Here is a 22,517-nt window from a genome sequence, read left to right as displayed (position 1 = left end):
AACAAAATCAACAAGTAGCCTCACTTGACTTGTGCATTCAAGATCCACTTTTCAAAGTACTCAAGAGTGGAGCTTGGCCTGTTTTAACTTTCTTTTAAGCTTTCTCCTCATTCATTCAGTGTTAATACAAGTTAAAAAGTATACATTTAATAAGGTTAAAATTATTAATTTTTTACTTACTATGTTGATTAATGCACTCATAATTTATAAATTATTTTAATGCTCTCTTAATAAATTTCTATGTTAAATTAATTTGTTGTGTGTTAATCTTATATTAATTTTTATATTGTAAATATTTCGGAAATAAAGATAGAATTGGAACCGAAAGCAGAAAATAAGGAAAATAAATTGTTGAAGTCATTTGGAATGCATTATTGAGGAGATGTAATTAAAAAATAAAAAATAAAAAAAGGAAGTGATCACTTTGCCACTTGACTCTCACTCATTTCTATGTAAATAGATAAATAATTGAAAAATTAAATAATAATAAAATAAAAGAAGACGAAGGTGTTTGTTTCCTATAAAAGGAGAGAAGAGGAAGTATGATGGACACAGAGAGAAGAGGTGAAAGGTGCTGAAGACTAAGGCTTAAAAATATTTTGTTCTTTTGTGTAGTTAATTTTTTTGTAACATATTTCAGAAATTTGTTAAATAAAACAAGTGTTTTGTTTATCAATATGAGTGGTTATTTTTCTAAGCTGAGATGAAAGGTGAAACTCAAATATTCAAATTATTAAATTACTTACTCTCTTAAGTGAGTCTTGAAGTTTATTTTAAATGTTTGTATTTTTTTCTGTACAAGTTTCTTTTATATAATGTTAATTTATAGATCTGGATCTTTTTAGATTTATGTGGTATTTTTGACAGATGTTGACACTGTAATATAGTTGTGGCATATTAGATACTTCATTCCATGTTTATCTACACAAATGGTTAATTAAGAGTTAAATGGCATAATAATTAATTGACAAAAGAAATGCAAAATACAAATATGACAGAGTGTTATGTGTTAACATATATGTTTCTATAATTTTGATTTTGATGATAACAAACAAGATTAAGAATGATTAATCTTTTAAGCTCAAATTATTTTTTTATACATTTTAAATAAATTATTATTTTCACATTATAAAGGTTTTTATATTTAATGTAAAAATAATTTTATGAAATTAGTTGTTTTTCAAGTTTATGGTTTAATTGAAAGAGTTTTGAAAACTTTGAAATCAACAAGTATTGCTTGAAATTTTGGAGAATGGCTTATTTGAAAGGTTTCATAGCATTTTGGGTTATATCATAATTTTAGAAAGTTTTGGAAATAGCAAGCATTATTTAGAGATTATGAAATTGGACCTATTTACAAAATTTATAATGTTTTGGGCCATAGTACAGTTATGAAACATTTTAGGGTCAAACTGTAATTTTGAAAAATAATAAACGGCTAACCAACATCTTGATAACGACTAGCCGACATCGAGCAGAATTGAAGAGTATCCTCTGGACACTAACGGCGATCCGACATCTATAAAACGGCGATCCGACATCTATAAAACGGCGATCCAATAATTTAAAAATTCAGTCCAACGGTCATATTGACCAGTCAAACGGCGATCCGACATCTACTTAACGGCGATCTGACAGTGAGCAGAAAGTCAATAACGGCTAGTTTTTAGCTCTAACTATAAATAAACTCATTCAAATCCAAACATGAAGAATTCCAACGATCATCATTGAACAAAATATAGAGAATACAACTTTCATTGAGCTTTAAATCATTGTATTCATCTCATTCATTCACACATTGAGCTTTCATTTGTGATCAAACACATTGTGTGAGAGAAATTCATTTGTAATCCTTTTTGTAAAATCAAGTTAAAAGATTGTAAGTGTTGTGATACACTTGGGTTAAGAAATTGGGGATAATCTCTTGTTGTGAAGGTCCATTGACACCTTAGAAGTCAATTGTAAGTATTTGAAGCCTTGGAGGCTTGCTTAGTGAAATCCTCAAGCCCGGTGAGCTTGGAGGCGTGGACGTAGGCGTGGATTGCCGAACCACGTAAAAATCATTGTGTTTGCTCTCTCTTCCCTTACTCCTTTATTATTATACTTTATTGAATTTATTGTTTTTTATTCCATTAAGGCATTAGATTAAATTGTTGTGTGATTTGCTTAACTTAATTTTTAAAATCTCAATTCACCCCCCCTTCTTGGGTTGCATAACTAGAATTTCATTATGACCATAATTTGAAACTCGAGAGTGAATCCTTTAATCTTAGCATTTTCTTTTAGACTAGTTCTTATTAATTTGTTTTTCTACACTTAATTTTTTTGTTTAATAATTGACTACTAGATTTTTAAATTTCCTGTGGTTTGGTTCCGGACTCACTAGATTATATTATAAGTAGACACTTTTATACTTGAGAGTAAAAATATATTAGATTTGAGTAGAAGAAGTTAATTTTAGGGTTTAAGAGATAAGGTAATGAGTATGTCGATTACTCGATATGAGTGCAACATTATTAAGAATTGGTATGAGTCGTCAAATTTAACATGATTATTAAATGGGTCGAGTTCAGGTCAACACAATTTTTTTTCCTTATTGGGTTATGGTTAAAATTTTTGACTCATTTACCCCGATTAAATAACACTATTATATTTTCTATTTTAAATCAATTTGTAGGTTCTACTCAACAAAACTCAAATACTGGACATGATTCTCTCTTTTCTTTTCGGAAGGATGAACATATACATGGTGTTTCATTAATAAAATTCTATATAGATTTAAAATTTTAATAATGTAACTGTATAAGATTTTGGTGGGTGGGTGGGTGTGTAATGTAAGTATTTAATATAAATCTTATTAAATATATAGATACTAATGGGTTATTGGATAATTCATTTATTTCTTGTGTCGGGTAAGAGTCTAAATATTTTGACAAGATTAATGAACGGGTCATCCTTAGATCATCTTAAATTTCACACGACATGAAGCTGACACGACACAAACAAGACTCGATCATACATTTTACCACCTCTAGTAAAAAGTGATAATATTTTATTATATAAAATTATCTTGTCCTTAAAAGTAAATTGTAATTAAGGCCATTTTAATAATATAAAATTTCATTAAATATGAGCATTTATAATAAAATTTGGAGTGCAAATAACTTGACAATTTATTAAGTAATTTTTTATTTTTTTTCCCTTTCAACCTACTATTCAAGGTGGTGGGGCCGCTAATGTGTATATTCATGATAAGCCGAACTATACCAAAAATTTAAACTATGAAATTATAGTTATTCGTCCTTGTCTAACTCAACTTTGTAATCTGAAACGTGAATAAGTTTGGGCCTCATAATAATTTTAGTTTAAATTATCGGATTATCTTTATACGATCACTGGAGAGATTAAAAAAAAAAAGGAGGAAGATCTGATGATAATCAATGAAAATTACTATTTATTGAATATCAAAACAAAAAAAACAAAACAAAAATGCATAACTTGACTTTTGATTTCCTCAAGAAAACTAAATGTTACGTAACAATTGGGAGACATTGAAATTCTTAGTCGCAATCCATGTGGAACATGTATAATCACAAAGAAACCTCTTGCAAGCACGTGTGATGGCGATTTCAAAGTTTTGATAAGCAGAAGATATAACAAGCTGTTACTGTTAGACGTTACTTTTTTAGAATGATTTATTTTATATATTATAAACAGCTTCTAGAAGACCATAACACTATTTTTTTTAACAAGATAATGCACCCTCTCCTAACTTAATTTTTCTTATGATTTGGAAGATTTAATGACATATGGTAATTACTAATTACAATAGAGTACAGTTAATATGTATTTATTTACTATTCTCATGATATGAGAATTTTACATTCATAATATATCTTTAAAAAATACTCTTTGATCCCAGAAATAATTCTCAAGAAATTAAAGATGAAAAAACTAAAATTCATTTTCCTAAACTTTATTTCTGAATTCTTCTTAAAGTCATGAATGGCCATGGCTACTTCAACTAAGAGAATGCATTATTTTAAAATTAGTCTACACGTAAAGAAAATTTGGGATTCATCATTCATGCAAAGAGAGCACCTTTCATAAGAAAGAGGAAGGATTCTATTATTTCGAAGATTAAAGAAAAAAAAAAGTTACACATAGAATCAGATTCAATCCAGAGATTCTTCCCAATTTTAGCATGTAATCTAAGGATACAAAATTCGAAGTTTTTAGTAAATCCATTTCTCTCTCTCTCTCTTTAAAGCCATTTACACTCCAAAGCATTTGAATGAATTTCAGTATGAATTTAGATCTGTGCATATTTTTTATAATCTTTTACGGTGTATTGATAACGATATAGTTAAACTTCGATAAATTAATAATCTTGATTAAATAATTACTTTATCGGTACTGATATGGGGTCATTTTGGTAAATTAATAATTTGATAAATTTTTAAGATAATAAATTTTTAAAAAATCATATTTTCTTATTAGACCCACTTACTATATAAATCAATAACTACTTAATTTTAAATTAAATCCACGTGATATTTCATGTGGCTTTTGTAAAATATGTTCTTAGTGGTGTTTGATGCTTCTTGAAATTAATTTGAAATTGGATATCATCTATAACTCTTTTCATAATGCGAAATTTCAATTTGTGTTGTCGTCTTGCAACAAGAATGAGATGAGTTCCATGTGTTATCTTAATATATAAAACATAAACTTTACAATAATCCTATTACTACTAATGTGTGAGAAAACTAACTGCTAATCAAATAAAACATAATAAATACTAAATCAATGTAATCATTTAAAAAAAAAAGAAATATCTTAATAAATCAATAATTTATTAATATATTAATTAATTATTTTTTCATAATCCAACACTACTAATTTATCAAGATTTTACTGTATATTATATATTATTTATGAGATATAGATTTGAACGTGTAAAAAACTGAAAAGTCAATAAGATTAAGAAAGCTAAAATTTAGGAATTAAAAATATGAATTTTGTAACTAATAGATAGAAATAATCAGTAATAATTTTCAACCTCACAATACTTCTACTGCCACATGTAATTGGATCCCATAAGAGATATTTTTTAAAAATGATAGCGGAAACAGACCAAACCTTAAGACTAGAAATTACATAAAATTAAAAAATTAGATTAATCATTGCAGTCTGCAAACTTAAAATAAAAAAAGGACAACTTTGAGAGAGACCGATGAAGAAAAATTGGACAGACGCCTCTGTCATTCTTCCAAGACGGCAACGACTTTTAAGTGCACCCATTAAGATCAGAGCACCCTAAAGAAAATGACATTTCAATTACTTGCTTCGCGTTACACGAACATTTAGTTCAAATAAAACCACAATTGGCACTCAAAACATAAATCACTGTTGCTAGCTGAATTCTTGCATGATACCCACCATGATGAATTATGGAGATGAGTTTTCCTTTGAAGCAAGAGTAGTTGAAGAGGGAGATGATGGAGCTGCTTATCTTCCAAGCCTATGGGGGAAGAGTAATAATCGTGTCATGAGTTCATATGAATCATCTCCTTTGCTGTCTCGTGATCATCAGTACAGTAATCTTTCGCCGCGGTCGCGATTGCAGCGAATTGTAGAGGCAAGAAAAGAGCTCATGGAGATGATTCAGGATATGCCAGATAGCAGCTATGAACTCTCATTGAAAGATATGGTTGATGAGCATCAGCTGCAGCAAAGAATTCATCATCGTGAAGAAGAGGACTATAAGGAGAATGATAATTTGGTTGCTGATCGTGAGAGAAGCTTTCGTTTCCAAACCGAAGCTCAAATGATCAAGAAGCAGCAGAATAATAAGAAGAAGAAGAAAACGAAGATGCAAAGAATGGAGTCATTAGGTAGTACTTACAGTACTAATAAATTTTCAAGGTCTTCAAGCATGGATAGTGAAATTTTCTTGATCAAGATGTTTTTTATTCCAAGTTGTTTTGGTTCTACTAAGAAAAAATCTATAACCCCCAAAACTGGATCCTCGAAGGTTTCTCCAAGAAGTTCATGCGATAATGATAATAAAGAACCAAAGATTAAAAAGATCTTTTCGGCCGGAGAGAAAAATGGCAGGGGCAAAACTTCCAACCGCAGCAGCAGCAGCAGCAGCTCAAACAGTAATAGCATTACCACAAGCAGGTATTTTTGTTTTAAAAAATTTATTATTAATTGTAGTTGGTTAGGTGCCGTAGAATTTAGACTTAAAAGAATTAAAATTCTCTAACAGTGACATTCACACGTTTTAAAACTAATATACATTTGAGGTGGGATAGAGCTGTTTAGTCGCAATATATTATCAAATCATAATTAATTGGTGGTCTAACTAGTTTGACAGTGCCATGTAACATAAATATGCATTTTAAATTGTGCAGACGTCTGCGGCGTTCAAGATCTATATTATGAAAAAAAATTAATTTATGATCTTAAGTTTCTTGCTTACAGTTAATAAAGGGTAAAAACTCTTTTAGTCCCTATATTTTGAAGTTAGTATCTGTTTAGTTCCTATATTTTTTAAAATACCTCAATATATATATATATATATATATATTAATTTTTGTAGAACATTCTCTTGAGTTAAAATATTAATTTTTTAGACATACATGAGCTTCCACAAAAATTAATATATACCTTTTTTGTTTTTATTTTATTTTTGAGTTTAATTTGATAATCTAATTTTTTATTAATATACAAAAAAGAAACATTATTGTAAGAGTGTAATATTGTAAAAGCAAGTTAAAAAGAATAAAAAAATAATGGTATGAGTGTCAATATTTAGCAGCAGTGACGTTTTGAGGTGTTTTTTAAAAAATAGGGACTAAATGGATACTAATATCATAATATAGGGACTAAACAAGCTTTTACTCGTTAGTAAATATATATTATATCAATGGCAAGTGATTAGTTATGGGTTAGACTATTTTAACTTAAAATTAGGGGCGGAACTAGTATTGTGATTTAGGGTTGCCAAAAGCATAAAAAATATATATAATAGTAAAAATAAAATAAATGCTATTCAAATCTTAAATTAATGAAAATATAATACACACACACCATCTAGTTCAATCATGTATGAAAAAATAAACTTATGGTTACAAATTATTAACTATAATTAATAAATTAACAATACATAAATCTTAATATTAAAGAAACAGTCGCAATTTACAAAGTAGCACACAACAAATTAAGCCTGAAAAATATAAACTGGAGTTCATAATGGAAGATTCCTTATTAAATATTTAGAATTTTTTTTAAACAAAAGTAATTGTAATGTAACCTAAAAAAATAAAAATAAAAATAAAAATAAAAATAAAAAAGACGAAGAAAGCAAAGCTTGAATCTTGACAAAGAAAGCAAACCTTGGATCTTTAATCCTATTAGGAGAGAATCAAAAACTTAAGAAGAAAGTTAAATAGTTCATTTAATTGTGTTATGTGAAATAAACTTTAAAAAAAGAAATAGAAGCTGAAGACGTCAATTTTGAGTCGTGGGGTAGTTACAACTCTTTGATGGAAGAGAAAAATATTGGATAATTTACTTTTTCTGTAATCAAAAATAAAATAGGGAAAAAGACAAACACACCCCCAACGTTTAAGTAAAGAGACAAAAACCCTCATAATATTTTAAAAAAAATATTTACACCCCAATTTATTATAATTTTATCATTATATCCTTTTAGCATATAAAACAAATTTATTAGATTATCCAATTTGTCTATATATTGTTAATAAAATTATAAATATACCCTCATATATAGAAAGATTATCAATATATTTTCAAAGTTCAGAAATTGCCGGTCATTAATATTTTTCTTAACTTTTACTTTTTTTCTTAATATTATAAATTTTCATGATGTAAAAAAATATTCCAAGATTTTAGGGTTTACCCGGGCAAACACGTGGACAAGAGTGGTTCCGCCATTGCTTAAAATGTTAACGCAAATGTAACTTAAATTTTGTTTGTTCGAGTGATTAGTTAATGCCAAATGAGATAAAGCTTTGAATACTTATTATTTAAGCTTCTAATACTAATTCCTTTTGTACAATGTTATATATGACAGGATAGCCAGCAATTTCTCACCTGGTTGCTGGCCATTTTTGCAAATCAAGAAAAGCAAACCCAAAAAGCAGAGTGCATCGATCGATGTAGCTTCTGAATGAGCAATGCCAACATACTGTAAAGTAGTGTCAGGACTATGCAAATTTTACAGCGAGCCAAAAAGTTGTAATTGAATTGATCCTTTGATTAATGATATCAGTGTTCATTTTTCAGTAATGTCGTCAGTTTGCTAACGAAAGATAGATTTATACTTTTCTTGTTCTAAAATTCTAGTTTTTCATTTCCTTGACTTTGGAAATAATTATATATGTTTTGGCAAAATTCTGGTCAAGCCATTATTCTGCCCAGAACATTTAAAGAACTTCACGTTGGGGATGATCTCTCTGACCTTTTTGGGAAGGATTTCAAGGAAAAGGCTGTCCAGAGTCTTCAAAAAGAGGAAAATGACTATTGTAGGTGTTCTCTTAGTGGTAGCCCGGGATGGCATTTCAATGCTCAAGTCAATAAATAATGGACATGAGGTTGGATTTGTGTGAAATCTCAAAAATGCGCATGAAGAACAGTTGAAAGATTGAAGAATGACTTTTCTGTGATGAGATGGACTTGATCTTACAGTGGAGTGCCCCTGAGGGCATCTTTAGACCTTTTGGACTAACGGTGAGCCGTGATTGGCTATTCTCCACCTAAGATGGTGGATTTTTAGTAATATTAGGGTGAAATTCAAAAATCTCTTAAGTTCTTCTCGTATTGAGTTTGACATGTGGTATTCCCTCACGTGATCGTTCCCTTGGGTTGTCTCGCAGGTGCTGATTGGCTTGTTAGGGGTGGCTGTTTGTGGGGTTCTTGTTGATGCGAGATTCCGGTTCTCCTCGTTCTACGACCAGGATCCTTGCTCGATCAACTTTACCACGACCAGGAGGTCTCCTAGTAATGCTTCTTCTCCAGATGTCCCTGCACACACAGACAAGTCAGAGTACGCCGGTTGTTCTCCCGGCGCAAACCCTCCGACGCTCAAGTCAGATATGAAGGTTCGGGGAACGTTTGCCACAGGTCTTATGGCTTTTTTGTGGTTTCCTCTTTTATCTTGAAAATGCTAACCCTTTTACCTTCGTTGGCTACCTTTTTATAGGCTCCCTCTGAATCCCAGTTTTCCGCTTTTTTCGAGACGGTCTGGGGCTCTGACTGCTGCGGTATGGGCAAACGGGGGATCTTGCGTGTTACGCCACGGTTCAGGGGAAAGCGTGGCTGTCGTGGTTCTGTGAGATCTTGCGTGTTACGCCACGGTTCAGGGGAAAGCGTGGCTGTCGTGGTTCTGTGAGATCTTGCGTGTTACGCCACGGCTCAGGAGAAAGCGTGGATGTCGTGGTTCTGTGAGATCTTGCGTGTTACGCCACGGCTCAGGAGAAAGCGTGGATGTCGTGCCTAGATTCTCGGGCTGGAGAGCATGTCTTGCCAACTGCCGTCGACCGGGTCTCCTCGCCCATCGACCTCTAGCCGGAATGGCCGTCTACCTTTTATAGGGAATTGGCCTCGCGGATGACAACATCGTGGACGAGCAGGATATTTCTGCTCCTGTTCCTCCGCGTGCCAGGCTTTTATGGAACACACCGGTTCGCAGAGCTCTGCCATCAGATATCTGCTCGTCATTCCTGGTCTCATCGACATATTTATCCCAAACAGTATCTCTCCCAAACATCGGTCCCCCAGTTTCTGGTGTTGGGTAATGTAGTGGACCAGCAGTGGAAACTCGACAGCACTCGCTCACGTGGGATTGGAAAAGGCTGCCAAGAGTCATGTCGCATTTAATTGCGAACGAGGTGACGTGGCAGAAATCGCCCCCTCCATTTGAATTTCAAACCGACGGTTATGAGGCCCTCGGGATTCGGCGCAGTTATATGCTGGCAACCCAAGGGTCCGTCCTCATTTGGAAAGCCAAATCTTCTCGAACGGCATATTCACCATTCACTCTGTCTCCGTCTACGTCTCTGTTTCTCCGGCAAAGAAGTTCCGGCACGAAGCCCCCCCTCCTTGCCTTTCTCCGATTGAAGCGATACTTCAGGTATTACTTCTCTCTCCTCGGTCTCGAATAGTTTGTAGATAACTTCTTTTTTCTTTCGTTTGGGCAGTAGTTGGTGGTGTTGTGGTTAGAGTTTAGGGAATGTCGAAAGGCAAAGAGAAGGTCATTAAGGTTGATGACGACGAGTTGGACTTCCTGCCTAGTCTGCTCACCGATCCCGCCTTTGACCCCGAGGTCCCCTTAGAACCTGTTAGGTCTAGTGTCAGGACTAGTGCTAGGAGCATGTCTCCCCAAACGACCTCTACAAGCGGGAGTAATGGTGAGGATGGATCTTCTGACTCCGAGGATACTTTGAGTGAGGGTCGAGGAGATGATTCTGGTGAGGCGTCCCCATCGGGAGCGCCGCGACCAGAGGGGAGGAGTACAATAGGAGGTAGAGCCCTATCGCGGGATTATGCTATTGATTACATGACGTGCACGACCACGTTTGATGAGCTCGAGGACCTCCGGCTGAGGTATAGCATTCCTGGCGAGATACCTCTCAAGGTCCCGGGAAAGAAGGATGCTCCCAGCCGGCCTCCTAGGGGATATGTTACCCTGTATCTGGACAGCTTTAAGTACGGGCTGAGGTGTCCCTTGCAACCTTACTTTGCCCGGATACTTAACGGGCTAAATCTAGCTCCTGGTCAGCTGAATCCCAACGGGTGGAGAGTGCTCTCTGGTCTGTTCATATTGTGGGACAGATGTTGCCAAAGCGAGCCCACGGTTGATGAGGTGAAGCACCTGTACCAGCTAAAGAGCAGCCCCAAAGATGCCGGCTGGTACTACTTCCAATCTAGCACCAAGAGCAGGAAACCTATAACCGACCTCCCTACTGGTGGTGGTGGGAATTGGAAGAGAAAGTTCTTTTTTGCTGGGGGTCCTTGGGGTCAGGTCGCACAAATGGACGGGAAGGATTATCGGGTCCCACCCCGTTTCACGGTCCCAGGTTGCCTGCTCGCTCCAGATGCCTTGTATCCATAATTGTTCTTGTTTCATTGGCTTGCTTCTAACCAAGTGTCTGTTTCTGTTGTAGTTTCTTGGGGCGTTCATTTCCCACTCCGGCCCGGCCAGCTCAAACGGGTTGAAGCTGTGCTAGTCAATTCTTGCTCGAGCCGGGAACTGATATCCACATACAACTTGCTCGAGTCTCGCTTGATACTTCCTGGCCATAGGATGGAGGACGCTGTGATTGGGGCTCTGACCCGAAAACGTTCTCGACCTCCAACCACGAAGAGGGACGAGAGTAAGGATGCCCCTACCGCAAAGCGGGCCAACATCGTGCAGCAGGCCCCACCCTTGAAGATTTTACCTCCGGCTCCTGTAGAAGTCGGGGAAGCTAGTGGAGTAGCCACAGATCCTGCTACCTCTTCTCCTCCTGTCGGGCCTCGACCTCGCTTACCGGACAGCCGAGCAGAACATCTGGTCCCTTACCTCAATGAGTTAACTAAATCCGTGAGCAAGAGGGACCTGGAGGCCTTTGACGGCCGCACCTTGGGTGAGCTGGTGGGGGCCATGCAGCATAGCGCTTTCCACCTCAGCTGCATGACCACCTATTACAAGGCTAAGGTTGGCCGCTACGACCGGAAGATGAAGGAGGATATCCAATCGGCGACGAACAGAGCTGACGTTGCCGAGAAGAAAGCAGGGGAGCTGAATCTCGAGAATCTGAAGCTGATAGAGCAAGAATCACTTGCTCAAGCAAAAGCCATTACCCTCGAGGAGGAGTTTACCAAGGTCAAGGAGGATCTGCAAAGGCAGAAAGCTATGTATGAGGCTCAGCTCGAGTCTCTCCGTGACTCCCACCGAGCTCGGGTCGAGAACTTGGAGAGGGAGGCCGACAACCAGTACGACCAGGGACTTCGGCATTCCTATCGTTGCATCATGGCCGTCCTCGGGAAGCAACACCCTGACCTGAAGATGGATGACCTTGCAGCTGGCGTTGCTCGGCATATGGATGAGGAGGCGGCCAAGGAAGATGCCGAGGGGGTGGAGCCGATCGTGATTGAGGAGGAAAACTCTCCTCCTCGTGCAGTCCCTGCTGAAGTTGGCGAGGCGAGCACCCCCCCGGACGCAACTGGCGATACCCCCCCCGCACCTGAGGAGGTCCAGCCAACCGATGCTACTCGGCTCACTGATCCGCCGTCTTTTTGATATATTTCTTTTATTGTAATGGACAATGTTCATGAAGATTATCCCCTCTGTTAATCATTAACCAATTAATAAAGATATATATTTTTTTTGATTACTTTCTTGTGTTGTAATTATGAGTTAATTTTCGTTTGAGAATCTGCTTGTCTTTGTTTAGACGAGCAGGTTCCGGCCTGGCTCATGGTTTTGCCGCATGCCTTTTAAGATCTTTCAATGCTTGGTGTTCGGTTTGCCTTTGTGCGGTTCGAGCAGATCCTGGCATGCTTGGCTTTGGTCTCGCCATAAGACAGGCTTTGAGACTTGGCGAGCCTTTGCATGCCTTGGATAATCTCTTCAAACGTTTTGGAGTCTGCTCGCCTTCTCGTGGTCGAGCAGGTCCTGGCATGCTTGGCTTCTGTCTCGCCATAAGACAGGCTTTGAGACTTGACGAGCCTTTGCATGCCTTGGATAATTTCTTCAAACGTTTTGGAGTCTGCTCGCCTTCTCGTGGTCGAGCAGATCCTGGCATGCTTGGCTTCTGTCTCGCCATAAGACAGGCTTTGAGACTTGGCGAGCCTTTGCATGCCTTGGATTCTTCAAAGGTTGGGATTCTGCTGCCTTCTCGTGGCCGAGCAGATCCTGGCATGCTTGGCTTCTGTCTCGCCATAAGACAGGCTTTGAGACTTGGCGAGCCTTTGCATGCCTTGGATTCTTCAAAGGTTGGGATTCTGCTGCCTTCTCGTGGCCGAGCAGATCCTGGCATGCTTGGCTTCTGTCTCGCCATAAGACAGGCTTTGAGACTTGGCGAGCCTTTGCATGCCTTGGATTCTTCAAAGGTTGGGATTCTGCTGCCTTCTCGTGGCCGAGCAGATCCTGGCATGCTTGGCTTCTGTCTCGCCATAAGACAGGCTTTGAGACTTGGCGAGCCTTTGCATGCCTTGGATTCTTCAAAGGTTGGGATTCTGCTGCCTTCTCGTGGCCGAGCAGATCCTGGCATGCTTGGCTTCTGTCTCACCATAAGACAGGCTTTGAGACTTGGCGAGCCTTTGCATGCCTTGGATTCTTCAAAGGTTGGGATTCTGCTGCCTTCTCGTGGCCGAGCAGATCCTGGCATGCTTGGCTTCTGTCTCGCCATAAGACAGGCTTTGAGACTTGGCGAGCCTTTGCATGCCTTGGATAATTTCTTGGTTTCAAGCGTAAAATTGCTTCATTAATGGCAGGATTCGACTTACATAAAATTGTTTGGGACATAAAGCGTAAAAGATAAGCGATAATGAGCCTGAGCAGAAATAGCTCTCAAATGTGAGCAAATCTTACTGGAAGTATTTTCGGAGGTGTGCTGCGTTCCATGGGCGTTTCACCTCGTGGCCGTCCGCGCGAACCAGCCTGTAAGCTCCGGGTCCCGCTATCTGCTTGACTCTATATGGCCCTTCCCAATTCGGTCCCAGCACTCCTTGAGTGGAATCTTTGGTGCTCTGATTCACTCTTCTCAGTACCCAGTCTCCGACCCTAAATTGCCGTATGTTCACCTTCTGGTTATAGTACCGAGCAACCCTCTGTTGGTAAGTGACCGATCGCTCGGCTGCTTGCTCCCTCTTTTCCGTCAGCAGATCAAGATTCAAACATATCTGCTCGTCGTTCTCCTGCTCATTGAAATGATATGTCCGGTGTGTGGTCGTTCCTATCTCGGCCGGCACGACCGCTTCGTGTCCGAAAGCCAAAGCGAACGGTGTCTCCCCCGTTGCGGTTTTGTGGGTTGTTCTGTATGCCCATAGCACACCTGACAGCTCGTCAACCCACGCACCCTTTTTTGCACCAAGCCTGGTTTTTAGAAGCCTCTTGATCGTCTTGTTGGCGGCTTCTACTTGTCCATTCGATTGGGGGTGAGCAGGCGAGCAATACTTCAGCTCTATCCCGAGGTTCTGGCAGAAATCCCTGAAGCTGTGATTATTGAACTGCCTGCCATTATCCGTTACCAAGGCATAAGGGATCCCGTATCGACAGACCAGGTTTCTCCACACGAAGTCTGTTGTTTTCTTCTCCGTGATCCTGCTAAGGGCTTCCACCTCTATCCACTTCGTGAAGTAATCTATAGCAACTATTGCATGTGTTGCTGCTCCTCGTCCTTTTGGCAATGGGCCGATCAGATCAATTCCCCATTGAGCAAATGGCCAAGGGGAGGCCATAGAGGTGAGCTTCTCTGGTGGTTGGTTGGAGAAACTTGCAAAACTCTGGCAGCTTGCACAACCCCTGGTTTTCTTTTGCGCATCCTGGTGCATTATCGGCCAGAAATATCCCTGCCTTAGGACCTTGTGGGCCAGGGACCTCCCGCCAGAATGATTTCCACAAATTCCTTCATGTACTTCTCTCAGCACGTAATCCGCGTCGTCGTCATCCAAACACCGAAGGAACGGTAACGTGTATCCTCGCCGATACAGTACCCCATCGATCATCGTGTATCTCGAGGCCTGAGCTCTAATCTTCCGAGCTCGCAGCTTATGTGGTGGTAATACCCCGTCTCTAAGGTATGAAACTATCGGGTCCCTCCACGAGCATTTTTGTTCTATCCGCAACACCCCCAAATTCTGCTCGATGCTTGGGGTGGACTTCATTTCTAGAGGGACCGACTTTGGCATTTTTGGGTCGGCTACTGCTGCCATCCTAGCCAAAATGTCTGCTCGACTATTCTGCTCCCTGGGGATTTGTACCACCTCCACTGCTTCGAACTTCCCCATCATCTGCCTGACTATCTTCAGGTACTGTTCCATCTTCTCCTCTCTTGGTTGGAATCTTTCACTGACATGATTCGCAACCAGCTGGGAATCAGTTCTGATCTTAACTCTGTCTGCTTTCACGGCCCTAGCCAATTCCAGGCCTGCTATCAAGGCTTCGTACTCTGCCTGGTTATTTGTGGCTGCAAATTCCAACTTTACAGCATAAGAGATCTCCTCTCCCTCTGGGCCTTCCAGGACGATCCCTGCTCCTGAACCCCGCTCCCCTGATGACCCATCTACAGACATCTGCCATACTTGAGTTTCGTCATTGCCTATAACTGCATCTTGTTGACCTAAGCATGTTTCGGGCTCTGTGAATTCAGCTACGAAATCGGCCATTGCCTGGGCCTTTATCGCTGCGCGGGGTTTATAGTCTATGTCGAACTCGCTCAGCTCCACAGCCCACTTGACGAGTCGACCAGAGGCATCTGGCTTGTGCAGAGTTTGACGCAATGGCTGGTTTGTTATTACCGAGACCGGGAATGCTTGGAAATATGGCCTCAACTTCCGAGCAGCAACCACAAGGGCAAGTGCCCATTTCTCCAACGGTGGGTATCTGGTCTCCGCGTCGAGCAGGGCCTTACTGGTGTAGTATATCGGATACTGAACTCCTTCTTCCTCTCTCACCAGAATAGAACTGGCGGCCCGATCCGATACCGCCAAATACAGATACAACTTGTCCCCGTTCCTCGGTGTGGACAGCAGCGGAGCTTGCTGCAAGTATTGTTTCAAGTTCCGGAAGGCTTCCTCGCATTCTGGGGTCCATTCTGTTTTCTTTCCCCTCCTTATCACTTGAAAGAATGGCTGACACTTGTCTGTAGCTTTGGATATGAATCTGCTCAACGCCGCCAACCTCCCCGTGAGGCCCTGTGTCTCCTTCAGGTTACGAGGAGACGTCATTTGCACAATCGCCTGGATTTTCTCGGGATTTGCTTCAATTCCCCTATGGCTCACCATGAATCCCAGGAATTTCCCTGACTCGACCCCAAAAGCACACTTCTCCGGATTGAGCTTCATCTTATACTTCCTCAAAAGCTCGAATGTCTCCTCAAGGTATCTGACGTGTTCCTTCGGGATCTTGGACTTGGTGATCATGTCATCCACGTACACCTCCATGGTTTTCCCGATCAACGGCTTAAAGATTTTGTTCACCAGCCTTTGATAGGTGGCCCCAACATTCTTGAGACCGAATGGCATCACCCTGTAACAGAACAAACCTTGGTTAGTGATGAAAGCCGTGCTCTCCTCATCCTGCTCGTACATGGGGATCTGGTTGTATCCCGAGAATGCGTCCATGAAGCTAAGCAGACCATGTCCAGCTGTTGAATCTACTAGCTGATCGATCCTTGGTAAAGGGAAGCTGTCTTTTGGGCACGCCTTGTTGAGGTCTGTGAAATCCACACACATCCTCCACTTGCCGTTTGCCTTCTTTACCAACACCACATTTGATATCCACTCTGGGTAACTGACTTCCCGAATGAACCCTGCTCTCAGGAGCTTCTCCACCTCGTCATTTACAGCCTCATACCTCTCCTGGTTGAAGCACCTTCTCTTCTGCCTTACTGCCCGAGCACCTTTCTTTATTGCCAGCTTATGACACGCTACCTCAGGGTCAATCCCTGGCATGTCTTCATGTGTCCAGGCAAACACATCAGCATGAGTCCGTAAGCATTTCACCAACTCCTGCTTTTGCTCTCCCTTCAGTCTCGACCCGATTCTGATCGTCTTTCCCGGGTTCTCTGGTCCCATGCTTACCGTTTCCAGATCCTCTACAGGTTCTTGCCTGCCAGTCTTGTTTTCCACTCGGGTATCGAGGGATGTTATCTGCATTGCCTCCCTTGCTGCCGAGGAGTAGCAGCTTCTTGCGATCCTCTGGTCTCCTCGTACCACTCCTACTACCCCATTCACCCGGTACTTCAGAGCCAGATAATGGTTGGACAACACCGCTTTGCTCATCCTTAAAAACGGCCGACCTAGGATCATCTGGTAAGGACCTTCCTCCTCCACTACGACAAAGTCCAGTATCATTGTTCTTTCTGTCGGGGGGCTCCCAATTGTGATAGGTAGTTCGACCACGCCCAGAGGAACCAGCTTCCCTCCTCCGAACCCCTTCAAGGAGGTGTTGGTGTGTTCCAACTTCCGGTCGGCTATTCCCATCTCTTCCAGGGTTGACTTAAATAACACATCAACTGAGCTCCCTGTATCAACCAGTATCCGGTCAAACTTCTTGCTAGCGACCGTAGCCTTGATAACTAAGGCATCCTCGTAGGGGTATAGGATCCCTTCCTCATCCTCATCCGTCCACATGATTGGCACTTGCCTGACCCTTGCCCGTTTGGCTGCTGGGGTGTTGAGGAGTACCTCTTTACTGGTCATGGCGTACCTAGCATAATTTTTTCTCGATCTGTTTGAATCTCCGGCCAACGTTGGGCCCCCCGCTATCACCCTTACCGCGGGCTGCTCGTGCCTCAAGATTCTATCACTCTGCTCCCCTTCATCTGTTGTGGCCACCATCGGGAAAGTCCCATCCATAAACTCGTCCAGGTACCGATTTCTCACCAGATCTTCGACTTGGGTCTTGAGATCTCTACACTCTGCTGTGGTATGGCCATGGGTGCCATGGAACTTACAATAATGTCCTCTATCCCTCCTGTTGGGTAGCTTTGTTATTGGTGTAGGGAGGTGCAGCAGCCCTCGATCCTTTATGGCCTCGTACACCTCATCCAGGGACATCTTCAAGGAAGTGTACCGCCCATAGTCCGGGTTCTGGTCGATCAGGTGCACTGCTCTTTCTCTGTTTGCCCCGCTCTGAGTTGGGGGCGGTGGAAGTACTTCTGGTCTGCTCGCTCTGCTACCGGGGGGGTGCTGATGAAGATCACCAGATGCCAACTCATGCCTTCTCCAAGGCTCCCTAGCTGGGGAACGAGGAGGTTGCGCCCTGCTGCGCTGATACTGTGGTGGCCTTTGATGAGGCTGGTAAGCAGTGACCCTGCCTCCTCCCCCACTACCGGAGGCCTGGTGGTCCCTCCTCCTGATCGGCCCGTTCCCTGGTAATGCTTTCATCTCTCTCCTCCCCAACCCTTCTAACTGGTCTGTCTTGATCCGTGCAGCCTTCTCCTCTTCAATCTCGATGTCTCTTTTAGCCTGTTCGTATGCGGCCGCATACGTTTGAATAGCTGGGCTTCTCAAATTGTACCACAGCCTTCCTATCTTCACCCCTTCTTTCAATCCCCTTAACGCCTGAGGGTGGTTGAAGGCTCTCAAGTCGAGGACAGCCCGATGAAACCTCTTGATGAATTCCCGAAGGGTTTCTTGCTCCCCCTGTTTCATGCTTTTCAGCTCCATCATGTCATCTTCCGGTGACATCGCCCCACTGAACTGCTCCGCGAATTCCTGGCACATCTGCTCGAAGGTTTTAACGCTGCCCCGAGGAAGTTTCCTGTACCATTCTCGTGCACGTCCCTCCAGGGATAGCGGGAACACCCTGCACCTTTGGGATTGAGATAATCCTTGTACCCCAGTCATGTCGTTGAAGCGCTCTATGTGCATCAGCGGGTCAGTTCTTCCCGCGTACCTGAGGTCGGGGAGGCGGAAATCTCTCGGAATAACTGCCCTCATGATCTCTGCTGAGAGCGGTGATTCTCCGTCCAGCATTATCCTCCAACCAGGGGCTCGGTTCTTCCCTTGCATATCGTCAATTATCTGCGCTAGTCTGCGCACTTCCTCCTCCAGCTGCCCTGCACGACCGGGGTCACGTGCTGCAACTTGATCCCGCTCCTGCTCTACATCTTGCAAGTGTTGCCTCAACTCGGTTTCCTCTGCATTCACCACCCCGTCGTCCGCGTCACAAGTCTGTCTTGCCGGGGACCGCTCTCTTTCTCTGTGAAATTCTCCCCGTAGAGGTGCGTTACCCCTCTCACCACCAAATCTCCCTGTGGTTTGACCTCTCCCCGCACTATCGGGACCTGGTGCCACTCCACCGCCTCTCACCCTTCCCTCTTGGGTTACCCTTCGCTCGCTCCGTAGCTCATGCAGAATGGTTGTCAGGGTCTCCATCTGCTTTTCCATCCGTTCCATCCGGTCGAACATGACTTTTTCCCGTGCCTCACTGACTATCTCCCTCAGCGTCACGGAATCGTTAAGCCTCATATCACCCCCTTGTGCACTACTTCCTCCTGTCTCCATTGCTTTTCGCTTACTCCACCCCTCTTCTTGCTATCAGCAGAAGCTTTTTGCTCTAATCCCCACAGACGGCGCCAAAATGTTGATGCGAGATTCCGGTTCTCCTCGTTCTACGACCAGGATCCTTGCTCGATCAACTTTACCACGACCAGGAGGTCTCCTAGTAATGCTTCTTCTCCAGATGTCCCTGCACACACAGACAAGTCAGAGTACGCCGGTTGTTCTCCCGGCGCAAACCCTCCGACGCTCAAGTCAGATATGAAGGTTCGGGGAACGTTTGCCACAGGTCTTATGGCTTTTTTGTGGTTTCCTCTTTTATCTTGAAAATGCTAACCCTTTTACCTTCGTTGGCTACCTTTTTATAGGCTCCCTCTGAATCCCAGTTTTCCGCTTTTTTCGAGACGGTCTGGGGCTCTGACTGCTGCGGTATGGGCAAACGGGGGATCTTGCGTGTTACGCCACGGTTCAGGGGAAAGCGTGGCTGTCGTGGTTCTGTGAGATCTTGCGTGTTACGCCACGGTTCAGGGGAAAGCGTGGCTGTCGTGGTTCTGTGAGATCTTGCGTGTTACGCCACGGCTCAGGAGAAAGCGTGGATGTCGTGGTTCTGTGAGATCTTGCGTGTTACGCCACGGCTCAGGAGAAAGCGTGGATGTCGTGCCTAGATTCTCGGGCTGGAGAGCATGTCTTGCCAACTGCCGTCGACCGGGTCTCCTCGCCCATCGACCTCTAGCCGGAATGGCCGTCTACCTTTTATAGGGAATTGGCCTCGCGGATGACAACATCGTGGACGAGCAGGATATTTCTGCTCCTGTTCCTCCGCGTGCCAGGCTTTTATGGAACACACCGGTTCGCAGAGCTCTGCCATCAGATATCTGCTCGTCATTCCTGGTCTCGTCGACATATTTATCCCAAACAGTATCTCTCCCAAACAGTTCTCTAAATGGAGTTGAGCTGGTGCAATGGGGGATCTTCCTATGTTAAAGTGCCCAGATATTTGTGGAGATCTAGTCACTGTTGCTATAGTTCCCATGTGCAATATTTTGCATTAAGTAAAGCATCCTTTGAGTTCTTCGAATATTAGGTTAGCTCACACCATCTCACCTCAATTTTCTCATAATGTCTTCAATTTTTTAAATCCCATTTTAGGTTTGTCAAGAGTATTTTAGTCGAAACATTCTATTGTACGAGTGTCACCCCTTCAAATTTTACCACCAACAATACACTCTTGAGATTTAAAAAGACTATGTATAACTGAAATTTAGGTACTATCAGTACATGTTATAAATTTGATAATCAAACACAAATAATTTTTTTATTAACATTTGCACACTACCAAGACTCGAAACTAGGACCTAAGCTTAGAAAAGTTATTCTTTACCACTAGAACCGAATCTTGAGCTATGAAGTGCAGTGCGTGAAAGGTAATCAATAAACTAAGATTTCCTTTCCCAAACAATTGTGTTACAATCTTCTTCTTATTATTTTCTTTCTTACGTATTGATTCTGACTTGAAAAAGCATTGTTTAAGTTATATCAAGTTAGAATCTAAGGGTCCAACTATCTTGCAACAGTTGCAAGGTGCCACCAATTTTTGTTTTATGTGTCGTTAAATTTTATTTAATCCCTTATTTTTTTTATTATGTACATTTTATTTATAAATTTATGTGCTTCAGTTAGTGACCTTTTAAAATATAATTTATTTTTTAATACTCACTACTAATTAAACAATATAAATTGGAAACAATCTGGACTTATGTGCTACAAAAAATTTTAACTCTATAACTTGTTTATGTTTTTAATAAATATCAGGGAGTGTAATGTTATTATTCAAATGGACAAATCTCTACCATTGAAACTACCTTTCCACTAAATCCAATGGTAAATGATTGAAATCAAGAAAAGATAAAAATTGGTGGTACGTTGCAACTGTTGCAAGATAACTGAGTCCCTATTATAAATGTATAAATAAGATTTTGGAGGAAATTAAATGCAAAACGTGGGGCTTAATAGATCGAAAAGTTTACAAATCAAAATTAAGGTTTATGAAACTAGAAAACCTGGAAAATGTTACACAAAGCTTGACGTTCAAAATAAATTCCCTAAGTTAGAAAAAAAAAAAAAAACTGAAGCAAGTCAAGCAACAAGGATAACGGAATTGAAGTAATTAATTATAATTGATAAAAAAAACACTATTTTCACTGTGACAAAACGAGTTATAGGAAACCTTTCCATAGCATTTTTCACGTTTTGGTTTTTAATCATTGAATAAATAGATTGATAATCTTGACGTTAACTAATAACGAATGTAGTTTCTAATTAATACTATAACTATTATGATAATAATAGGAGGTATTTTGTGTGATCAACAACGAACTTACAATAGTTAGGTGTTTGGCTGCGTGATTTCATGCTAGTTATATTTTCAAATCTCTTAATTCATAGGATGATCATTTGGTGCAGACTCCCCGTTCTAAACTGTTGTGAGGTGGTGAGGTGGTATAAAGCGACTCTACATGATGCAAAGGGGTGAGTAAAGTACAGACGTCCATAATTAAGAGTGACTCGTCACATCACAAAAAGCAAAAGTTAAAGCTACAAAAGCTATGTTTTCTTTATAATTTTTCAAGGAGAGGGCTACCTTACAGATTTTGTGAATAGTGCTTGACTGCGGATCCGTATGGGACCTACAACTAAGTTTGTGAGTGAGCTGTAACTTACAGAATCTGTAAGTTAGTAAGCTCCATTGTTCGAAGGGGTGATATTTAATTCTAACTTGATCTAAGCTAGGGGTGTCAAAAAAGCCCGTTCGGACCGGACCCGGCCCGGACTCGGCTAATTCGGTCCGGGCAAAACCCGGACCGCATGCATATAAAAATTAAATTCGGGTTTGAAATTCTCAAACCCGGACATTTTCGGTCCCGGGTCCGGGTTTAACACAAAAAATCGGGAACCCGGACCGGACCCGGTTTTTTAATAAATTTTAAAAAAATAAATATATTATATATAAATATATAATTATGAATTTATGATATATTGGATGTTATTTAAATTTATTGTGTTATTATTGTGTTGTTGAATTTAATTTATTTATTTTATATATAGATTGAATGAGTTTAAGTTAGAAATTGGATAAATTTAGGTATTAAAAAGTAGATTGAAATAATTTTTATTTATCATTTGTGCAAAATTTGTATTGTTAATGTGTTATATATTTGTATTTGACTATTTTCTTTTTTAAAATTTGAAATTGAATGAGTTTATTTGATTATTTT

The 22,517-nt window shown here is 40.9% G+C and overlaps 4 protein-coding genes and 1 long non-coding RNA gene across 6 annotated transcripts; 3 read left to right on the top strand and 2 right to left on the bottom strand.

Annotated features, from left to right (window-relative positions):
* Positions 1–5,041: 5,041 nt before the first annotated feature.
* On the bottom strand, positions 5,042–6,058 carry LOC127898931 (uncharacterized). Its single transcript, XR_008050652.1, has 2 exons — positions 5,909–6,058; positions 5,042–5,728 (listed from the first exon to the last, which is right to left on the bottom strand). It is a non-coding gene; the product is annotated as an uncharacterized LOC127898931 (long non-coding RNA).
* Positions 5,432–8,319, top strand: LOC102630179 (uncharacterized). The gene is made up of 2 exons (XM_006465002.4): positions 5,432–6,186; positions 8,105–8,319. The coding sequence occupies exons 1-2, from the start codon at positions 5,432–5,434 to the stop codon at positions 8,202–8,204; spliced, it is 855 nt and encodes a 284-aa protein (XP_006465065.1). The 3' UTR covers positions 8,205–8,319.
* Positions 8,320–8,463: 144 nt separating this feature from the next.
* LOC102624353 (uncharacterized) lies at positions 8,464–12,378 on the top strand. Of its 2 annotated transcripts, none has more exons than XM_052431464.1 (3): positions 8,464–8,760; positions 8,907–9,131; positions 9,233–12,378. In XM_052431464.1, the coding sequence occupies exon 3, from the start codon at positions 11,336–11,338 to the stop codon at positions 12,311–12,313; it is 978 nt and encodes a 325-aa protein (XP_052287424.1). In that variant the 5' UTR covers positions 8,464–8,760; positions 8,907–9,131; positions 9,233–11,335; the 3' UTR covers positions 12,314–12,378. The 2 variants fall into 2 exon arrangements, with proteins under 2 accessions (XP_052287424.1, XP_052287425.1); XM_052431465.1 differs by having other exon boundaries at positions 8,907–10,162; positions 11,196–12,378.
* A 3,820-nt stretch (positions 12,379–16,198) lies between these two features.
* LOC127898879 (uncharacterized) lies at positions 16,199–17,370 on the bottom strand. Its single transcript, XM_052431377.1, has 3 exons — positions 17,037–17,370; positions 16,669–16,802; positions 16,199–16,264 (listed from the first exon to the last, which is right to left on the bottom strand). The coding sequence occupies exons 1-3, from the start codon at positions 17,368–17,370 to the stop codon at positions 16,199–16,201; spliced, it is 534 nt and encodes a 177-aa protein (XP_052287337.1).
* A 43-nt stretch (positions 17,371–17,413) lies between these two features.
* Positions 17,414–20,816, top strand: LOC127898930 (uncharacterized). The gene is made up of 2 exons (XM_052431466.1): positions 17,414–19,509; positions 19,611–20,816. Exons 1-2 carry the CDS (start codon positions 19,093–19,095, stop codon positions 19,797–19,799), a joined length of 606 nt encoding a protein of 201 aa, XP_052287426.1. The 5' UTR covers positions 17,414–19,092; the 3' UTR covers positions 19,800–20,816.
* Positions 20,817–22,517: the final 1,701 nt, after the last annotated feature.

This window comes from Citrus sinensis, chromosome 7 (genome assembly GCF_022201045.2).
Source record: "Citrus sinensis cultivar Valencia sweet orange chromosome 7, DVS_A1.0, whole genome shotgun sequence".
Classification (NCBI taxonomy): Eukaryota; Viridiplantae; Streptophyta; class Magnoliopsida; order Sapindales; family Rutaceae; genus Citrus; species Citrus sinensis.
Note: the sequence above shows the minus strand (reverse complement) of the source record. Positions and strands in the feature narration are given on the sequence as shown.